Here is a 9,962-nt window from a genome sequence, read left to right on the forward strand (position 1 = left end):
AGCCTCCTTTGTGCTAAGCTAGGCTAAATACATCAGGGGGTTACCTCACTGAACGCTCAGAAGATTTAAAACAAAATGGTCAAACTGACAACTGGTAAAACAACAAATAATCTTGCAAATCGTTTGTTTTCTCTATAATTTCCTCATCCTTCTCCATTAAACCAGTGGAGTGATGGGAACAGTTGGCCACGACATCACAGCACAACAATTTCTTTCCCGACCAGAATTATCTCTGAACATTGCTTAGTAATGCATCCAGAACAGCAGGGAGTCAGTCACTGAGTCTGACAAATGATAAATAAAACAGCATTTTCTTTTTCATCCTGCCTCGTTCTACATGAATCTCGTGCGGCTTCCAGACTGTGTAATAATCTGCAACAAATTTCACTCTCCCTCTCTTCTTATGCACAAAGAAAATCCCTTACACAAAAAACAAAAATAAAGAGACGAAATACTGCGAGCGAGTCAGTTTGACGTTTTGAAGGCGCGTGAGCATTTTAAGAAAAGCAGCCGTGTGCAGGAAGCGCTCAGGCGAGTTCTTATCTGGCGGGATGATAAAGATTCAAGGCTGTTGCTTAGGGTTTAGCAAATTTAATGATAAGGAATGTTATAATCTTAAATTTAGATTGTCCCTAATGAACTCACCGCATGGGACAACCAGGTGAATCTGTGTGGGGTAAATGTTTCAGACTGCATTATTATTGACCTTCAATTCATGCAATCTGGTTGGTGGTAAAAGATTTTGCATCAACACATCATGCAGCATTGTGTCTATTTCTAGTCCAGCCAAGGACAAGCAGATGGAGAGGTGTCGGTCTTTCGGCAGGCCAGTGATTTGGTAACAAGAGACCAAGTGATATTAAGGAAATTCAGCGAGTTGTAGCAAGAAAAGTCCTCAATGACCTAAATTTTGGAGGTACCAATTTGAACTAATCTTAATTTTGAGTCAGTGCAACTGACGTGACAACAAATGGGGGGGGGTTGATACCATTGACTTACATATGACTCGAACACGAAGATCCACAAACCACAAAGAAGCATTGTTGTCTACTTTGGTTCCTGCCAATAAAATTCACCATGGTGATATTGGGCTTGGACCGTCGGGTAAACCAAAATGAAGCGGTGGCGTTGTTGTTTTCTTTTGCAAACAGGGAGCCGTGACAGCAAGAGGGCCTGGCTGTCTCCATACGTGAGCAGTATTTTTAGGTTTTGGGGTGGAACAACGACAAGAGGGTCACCAAAGCCTGGAACGTCCATTAGCGACCAACTGTCAGCTACAAAGTGACAAACAAATTTCTTTCTCATGTGGATGGGCCTTGAAACCAAAGCCAAAACTAAATCTTCTGCTAGACGAAAGCCAGGGATGGTGTTTGTGAGTCTGTTGAGAGTCACTGTTTGGTGTTTGGTCCTCGAGGTAGGCAGAGAGTTGGTGTTTTATGTGTGTGTGTGTGTGTGTGTGTGTGCTTACTCATGCTCCTGCGCTGGCAGTTAAATGGATTCTGGCTATTGGCAAGCAGGTCGCAGCTAATTGAGTGGCACCAGATGCCAGCTCTACATACGCTCTCTCTGTATATGTGTGTGAGTGTCGGCGCTACCTCTCAGAAGAACACCACACACACACACACACACAAAAAACTTTTGCCCTAGAGACAGTGTAATTGGCTGTTGGTGGTTCCCTCTAGTTAGGGTTTTAGAAATAAACCCCCCACTCACCCCCCAAGAAACCTGCTGGAAGCTTCTAATCCAGACTAAGAGCTGGGACTGCATTAGCTCCTTTTTGGCAGACGCACAAATGTGCAAACAAGTCGAGCACAGTGACGTTAAAATGCAAAGTCATATTGACTCACATGAAGATTCAAATATCCAGACGTAACAAGCACGTTTGGATACACAAAGGCCTAGACATAAGCTGATTCAACTGTAAACACGGCTGCCTACCTCGGGCTCTTAAAAAAGGCCTGATCCAAGTCCGCGGCTTCTTCAAATGTCCCATGCGCCGCACTGACAGTGGCATTTGATGAAACTCTTCCCTCCTGTGCCCATATTAAGACAAGTGAACTCCAACTATCAAAGGTATCCCTGGTCATTAACGGACACTAGTCAAGCAGGTTTCTGATCATCCAGTTGCCTTTCTTTAACGTTTTTGGATTTACCATGACCTGGATGACTGAGAACCTTCACAGACATAACTCTCAAGGGGTTTTTCAGAAATATACGATTAGCCACAACTTGCTAAATCACCTGCTGAATTAGCTCTGACACTCCATTTCGTGGACACCATAAGACCTCCGAAGGTGACCCGTCGAATCAGGGATGGTAGAAGCAAGCTATAAGTCAGAGATGAGGCCTCCTTGGAGCTGACTTGTTTTTTCAGCATATCCCTCTTGTCCCAGGCTCTAAACCTCATTACTGTATTTGGGATAAGCGGTTATAGATGATGGATCCCTCAGATGCTTGATCAAATTGAAACCTAGTTCCCAGTTACATCTAAAAAGCATTCTGATTTTATTACAGCTTCCATTTGACCTGTAGTCTATCATCTTCAATATACAATGTAGCCCTACTGATAGATTATAGTACAGTGTTTTGAAGGATTAAATATGAGAAGCGTTTAGTTTCAGTTCATGAATTATCCGGTAGCTGTAATTCAGCATCTCAGAGTTGTACTTCTTGTTGTCTTGTTGTTCTTTTTGTTGTTTTGATGTTGAGATGCTTAAACCTTGACTAGATACAACTAGAAATTGTAGTGTTGGTCCATGACTTTAGACTAAAATGTTCCATTTTATTCATTGATGGTCCTCAGAAGATGAATCCCTAAAGACTTCAGAGATCTCCTGACCTTTCCTCTTGGTCTTTCCGGTGCTTGTTGACATGTCTTGATTCTAAATAAAGTGTCTTAAGGGGTTGAACTCATTAAAACTGCCGCAGACATTCAGGATTTAATGTCAAACTGTGGTGATCCCTCATCTTTTCATCGTTGTGGGCATCTAAGTTTCAGTTTGTCCTCCACTATAGTTCATTTCTCTTTCAGTGCTTAAAGTTTAAAATAGTGTTACGCCCCTCTGCACCTCCACCTCTGGTCTTGCAGTGGTAGGGTTTGCGCTTAATCACCTTAACCAGCCACACCTGAGGAGATGCGAATAAAAGGTGTTGTTGCAGAGGCCTTAGACGACCACTTCCCAGCTGCAGAACTCGCCATGTCTCACCTGTCCCCTTTTTAGTTTCTCTTTTAATGAAATACACCCCCAAGTTGGACCTTTATCTGTTACTGTTTTAACCTTCAGTAGAAAATCATCTCTAGGATATTGTAGTGTTGGTCAACCACTTACAGTCTAAAATGTCTCAGAAGCCATGGTCCTCAGAAGATGATTCCCTCAAGAGATCTCCTGACATTTCCGCTTGGTGCCAGTGCTTTTTGACATTTGTGATTCAAACTGAAGTGTCTCAAGAACACTTATCTCATTAAATTTGTTGCAGACATTCAGGGTTTTCATGAACCTTGTTCTATGGGCGCTCAAACCACATGGTGGATAGAAACGTGTTTCAAATAGCCAGGGTGCATCTTGGTTTGTACAGTAGTGGATAAATTCATACAGATTAATACGCACAAACACATGCACACATCTGTGGTAGGTGGAGCCGATTATTACCATTAGAATGGCCAAAAAGTGGCAGCCATGGAGAGGTTAACATTAGCTGGACTGTCCAATGTGACACAATTTCTCCTGGGGAAACACACACACACACACACACACAGTCTGTTATTAATCCTGCCTAATCAAGCGGGGACCCCCTGATGTTTCCATGGAGCTGGAAGGAGGAGGATGAGGACAATAAAAGAAGTGAGGAGGAGGAGGAGGAGGAGGAGGAGGAGAAGGGAGAGTTTTTAGAGGGGAAAAGTGGAGGATAAGAAGGAGGTGTGTGTGTGTGTACACCGGGGAGGAGGGACTTACCAGCTGGTTTGGCTGCTCCGTCCCCCCCTCCCAGTGGTGACACAGTAACTGGTTAGGCCATCTGTCCGGTTACACACACACACGCATAGACACACGCACTCACAGGTGTGTGTGCATAGAGTGGGTAACTCGCTGTAAGAGTGAATTAAAGCATCCGCACTGAAACGTTAAAACAGCAGAAACCGCATTTAGATTTTTAGTTGTGTTTATTCACTTGTCAAAATTTAATACCAACAAAGTTTTTAGATGTCTTTGTTTCAACAGCTTATCCCAACACGTCTTTGTGGTTTGGCGACAGATAGCAAATAAAGTGAATCCTCTACACGGCCTACAATGCTAGTGCAGAGATTTACAGGTTTTCAAATGTGGCTGAGAAATATCAACTGTACCCATTAGCTGGGGCTAATGTATGATCAGTTACACTGGTATGAAAAAAAAAATACATTCTTAATTTTGTTGTCACAGGTTTAGTGGTTAAGTTTGTTAAGGTAAACAGTTAAACATGAGTGTGTCTGAAAGTAATGGAGAATAATGGAGGCTAGATGTTTAGATGTAGAGTTCAGTCTCTCTTAAACATCATGCTATTGTAATTTCAAACAGGTTAAACTTTATTTCGAGTAAACAGTAATGGTTTTATTCAGTAACATGCACAGTAAGAGAAAAGTGATATTCTTTGGCGATTAGACCCAATCTTGGTGTCATTATATTTTAGGAGGACATTGTTTTTTTTGTTTTTTAGGGGGTTTTCAATGGAAATTGGATAGCTATATGGAGCGATGCGCTAACGGCTAACAATCGGAGTCGAGGTGGTTTTTATTTTTTTCATCGCTCCAATGACAAGTTGACGTGTCAACTCATTTTACGTATTTGTTTCACCTGTTCATTTTTGACATATAACAAGTCAACGATCACCCGAGCAAAACTTCCAACGGCAAATCGCCAACAATGCAACCGACCGCTGTTTTGTCGCTTCCTGTTTGAACGTAGCATAAGGCCATGAATAGCATAGGAAAAACCTCTGGTTCTAGAGACTGGACTGGTGGTGGTGATGAGACGAAGAAGAAAGTTCTGGTGATCTGGATGGAGAACACAAGATTGGTTGATTGAGATCATGGCAAAATCTGAACGTATAAGCTGCAAGTTCTTGTGTTCTGTTGAGAAGAGAGAACAGGAAGAGTTGTGAATGAGTGAAGATAAAGGTAGTGTCCCTGATTGAACTTCATTTCTTTACCATCAAATCCTGTAGCAGCACAGTGTATTTTTTTTTTAAAAAAGTATGATGTGCTCAAGAGGGAGATTTGCCGTTTCAAGTCTTTGGTTTAAACATTAATATATGTTCACACATGCAAATCTTGCAGCTTTATGAAAGGACTTAACTTTCACAAGTTATAAATATGCAGTCGTCTGGTCAGGGTTGTGCTTTAAGCTCATCGGCTCTCATTTGAATGTGTGAGACTGGATTCTTTTTTAAATTTTCAGCTGGCTTCTCGTTTCAATTTACTGCGCTTTCCATTAGTGATTTTTCCTGCAGGATCCGTAGAGAATGAATCACGGTGGAAACAAAAGCCTCTGCTGCAGAATGACAAACTATTGAGTCTCTGGCTCTTTCGGCGTCTGCTTGTATCTGGATTGAACAACAGCCTGCCTAAACACACACACACACACACACACAGACTCAAACACACACACAGAATAGGCCTGACAAATTAATAATGAATAAAGCCTCTGGCAAATTGAATTTTTAATTTCTCATTTTAGTCTCGCTCACATTTTGTTTTGCCTCTCCGTCGGTCGTATCATTTTGTGATTCATTTTATTGTGGATGTTCAGCTTTAATGTCCCCACAATTAATAAAGTGATAAAATGAAAATGCTTGTGACGTACTGCGAATCTTATATCGTATATCACAATCGTCACCGGCACCTGGTTTTTATGTCTCTCTCGCATCAGGTGCGGCCGGTCCTGAGTTAAATGGCCCGGCATTAGGAAGCACTGCCAGCCTGCCTGCATCAGTGTCCGTGCTCACGATGCATATCTAATTAGTTTCTACAGTAGTATTTTACTCTGAGCTGGAGGACTGACTGCGGAGCCGTGGAGGTCTGGCTGTGATTTATGGCGCCGTTTGGGCCGTATTTAAGAAATCACCGAGGCTGAGTTGGCCTGTATTCGTCTTTATATCTGGGTTTCTCTGGTGTGGCATAATGAAGCAAGACAGCTTAAACTCAGTGTAGATTTCAAATGAAATGGTTTGAACTCCTTGTAATTCTATGTCACTAGATTTGTGTGTTAAGAAGTGAGCTCGCTTTCTGGCTACTTTGTTCGGTCTGTCGGAATTGTGTAATTGTAAATCACACATTATCAACCCCGGTTCCACTGCTCTTTATTCTGGATTGGTTTCACCTGTGAAATGAACTGATGCAGAGGATTGTGAGGAGTCAATTTGTTTTTCATTAATGCTAAAGTAGTAGCCAGACTCACTCGCGTTTTGCCCTACTTCCACAAGTTACAAACAAATGTTGAATTATACTCTTCACTTACTTACTTATTTATTTTTTCCAGCCCCCGACGATCCTACGGGGCCACTTCACGGAGCATGTTCGGCGAAATTTTGGCAAAAGTCGCCATTGTCAAATGTGAACCAGGATGTAGAAACAAAAATAAACCCGACCGGCAAAAAAGACACAGCGCCGACTAGTGTCTGGGAGGTGTTTTTACAGAGCGAGCCAGACTTACGAGGCACAAGTATAAATGGCTTGGTACCGGTGTAGGCTACGTTCGTAAGTTACGGCATCTATGTCCCGCGGTACTATAAATGAGCCTTAAAGGGGAATTACATTTTTTTTACAACCTGGACCTTATTTCTGGCATAAAATACAATTGTTTACTCACCCATATAACTTTGGCGTCATTTGGAGTCGTTTGAACGATATTTAGATCAACGCATATCCGTATAGTGGGAGTGGCTGGGGCACCGAAACGCAGCATCTAAATAACACATTATCTGCTGCAAAACTCGTTCATTTCACCAATATTTTGTTATGATACGCTAGTGCTATTCCCCGTTGAGGCCGGAGTTACCTGTTATCATCATCTGGGGTCTGTAGATTGACCTACTAACCTCTGACCATCTCTGAGTGCCACGCGCACCCCGCACGTTTACCTGTGATTTGCTACTGCTAGTTTTTTGCAACATTACTGAATATTTTTACGATTCCGAGGTTGTGGACACCTATGTTGATGATGGATGTCCTTACCATTTTGAGCCAGAGTATGCGGATGAGGAGCTGGTTGAAAGGAGAGGAACAGCTGGCCAAAGAACAACAAACCGCTGCATGTCCGCGAATAGATAACAGGTAACTCTGGACTCAACGGGGAATAGCATTAGCGTATCATAACAAAATATTGGTGAAATGAACGAGTTTCGCGGCAGATGATGCTTTGTTTAGAGGCTGCGTTTCGGTGCCCCATTCACTCCCACTATATGGATATACACGGATCTAAATGTCATCCGAACGATTCCAAATGACACCAAAGTTATATGGGTGAGTAAACAATCATATTTTATGCCAGAAATAAGGTCCAGGTTGTTAAAAACGGTAGTTCCCCTTTAAATGCACTCAGGGTTGCAAATTATGCTATGTTCAGATATTGCAAGATGTTCGCCATTGGCTAGTTTATGGCGAAGATTAGGTACTGTGTAGCGCATGTTAAAAACAAAATGCCAGCTCTGCATCTATAGAGCGCCGAAGAACTCTTCAAATGCTGCACCAATTTTCTCTTATGTTTCAATTAAAAAAATACACCTCATTGCATGATGGATCATTCGGTCTGCCAAATATAGACATGTTATTCTAACAGCTACACAGAGCCCGTGGATACTTCAGTTGGCCTCGCAGTGTGGAGCATCCTCAGCAAACACACACACACACACATAGAGACAATGTTTAGTCTGGAAGTGTGGAGCATTTCCAGCAAATACACATTGCCGGTGGGGAGTTCAAGGAGCCTGGGATTATGGAGATTTCCCATAAATTACACAGAGCCAGTGGGTATTTCAGGGGGCTGAGACTGTGTCACATTCTCAGCTAATACACAGAGGCCGGCAGCATCAAGCAACAACACTTGCCAGCCTTGTAATATTATGGTTATTTTGTGCAAATCTCCTATGAAATGGGACTAATTGCCCCTGTGTACGTCTTTACATTTGTTATTTATGTAAATTCTTGCCTCTTTTATTCTTTAGACAAGAGCTTACATAAATTTACATGTATTCGTTAAATCCTCTTTAAATTCTGCATATTCTGCTGTGATATAATTCTCATATACTGTATTTATTTTTCAGATATATATATGTGGTAATTGAATATTTATGACATGTTTTTTCTGTTTTTTTCTGCAGGTGTTTCTCTCGGTCGGACCACCTGGCCCTGCACATGAAGAGGCACATCTGAGGGGCACGGAGGAAAGGAGTGGGAGAGGAGGAGCAAGAAGAGGAGGAAGAGTAGTAGTAGTAGGAGGAGGAGGAGGAGAGATAAGAGGAGGAGGAGGAGGAGGAGGAGGAGGAGGAGGAGAGAGGGATGGGCAGTGAAGCTACCAACCGCCCCGCCTCGTTCACCCCATCTGAAAACCATCTGGCTCACATACAACGGCCATCGGAGACGGGGACCTGGAGGAAGACGAGGAGTAGCTAGATTGTTGTTTTTCTTTAAAATTACACGCTCACATTCGCAATAGAGAACACTTCACACAAACACACACACAAACACCCGTTTTTGGATGCATCATCCCGGTGAACCCCAGCCGCTCTCTCATGCAGCACTGGGGGCTCGGACACTGCCAACTTTTACTCAACTCGCTTGATGAAACATTACGCCGCCTTTCTTTCTTTCTTTCTTTCTTTCTCTGTATACAGTGTGTTTAAAACTTATCGGGTCACTTTGAATGAGGACAACTTTAAATATCCATATAGTCAGCTGTTAGTGCTTTACCGGCTTTTGAAATCCAATACTCAGCTTCCTTTCTTTTGCTGTTGGTGTTTCTCATACACACGGATCACAAGAAACCATCACCTGCCGCAGTCAGCTTCAGTAATCTATGTGAAGAAAACAACAATGCCAAATCTGCAGGAGAGAGACTGTACGGATTGACTCCTAGCATGGCTGACAATCGAAACCCGGGGCTCGGACACTGGGTGCACCCTTGGGACTTTTGGTTCAGCGGGTGCTGCTGCAGCTCTCAGGCTCTCCTCCAGTGGGTGTTTGCATCTCTCACCTTCACTGAGACGCCTGCCGCCTCCGCGGGCCATCTGACAGAAATGCGCAGCGACACTTTCTTCCCTTTTTTTCTACTTAGAGGACGATAATTCTTCTTATTGTTGTTATTAAAAAAAAGAAAAAAAGAAATGACACTTTGTTCTTTTCTCTCTTGGAGAAAACGTCTTTAGACTCACTGAAATGTGTTTGAGGAAAAAAAAAAACTTAAAAATCCAAGATGACTTCAACAGAATGTGTGGGATGAGGAGGAGAGAGCGTTGTTGGTCTTTTAATCCCCATGTGCGCCGACTCTGCATCTGCAGTCTGCGAGCAACCAGCGGATGAACAAAAAAAAAAGCAGAATCAACTCTGTACATGTTTTTTTTTTTTGGACTAAAATAAAAGCAGGAAGCAGAGAGGTCTTTTGTGCAGCTCTTTCTGCCCTGCGACTCACTGCAGCTGAGAAACAAAAAAAAAAAAACCCTGGTAAGACCTCATGTGGTCCAGTCAAGCAGAGGACTCGCTAAAACCTGGAAACCTGCTATCTGGTTCGAGTTTTTTTGTTAGTTTTTTTGTTATTTTTTTCTGTGTGGTTTTTTGATTCTGAAAATCATCCCGAGTGCTTTCACAGACTCTCTGGGATCCGCCTGGCAGCACCGCAGGGCAAGACCGAACGCCGAATAGCAGCTTTTTTGGCTATTCACGTGGGACTGAAAACGCCAACCGACCTTCTCGTGGCGATCATGAACAGACGCGG

At 42.8% G+C, this 9,962-nt stretch overlaps 1 protein-coding gene across 1 annotated transcript in view; it reads left to right on the forward strand.

Moving 5' to 3' along the window:
* The window catches only part of klf7b (Kruppel like factor 7b), a 70,741-nt gene extending 62,292 nt beyond the window's left edge, over positions 1-8,449 (forward strand). The window contains exon 4 of the mRNA XM_084545026.1: positions 8,353-8,449. Within this exon, the coding sequence (XP_084401152.1) occupies positions 8,353-8,404 (52 nt within the window). The 3' untranslated portion in view covers positions 8,405-8,449. The remainder of the gene's footprint in view (positions 1-8,352) is intronic.
* The last annotated feature ends 1,513 nt before the right edge of the window (positions 8,450-9,962 follow it).

Source organism: Chelon labrosus (genome assembly GCF_963514085.1).
Source record: "Chelon labrosus genome assembly, chromosome: 5".
Lineage (NCBI taxonomy): Eukaryota > Metazoa > Chordata > Actinopteri > Mugiliformes > Mugilidae > Chelon > Chelon labrosus.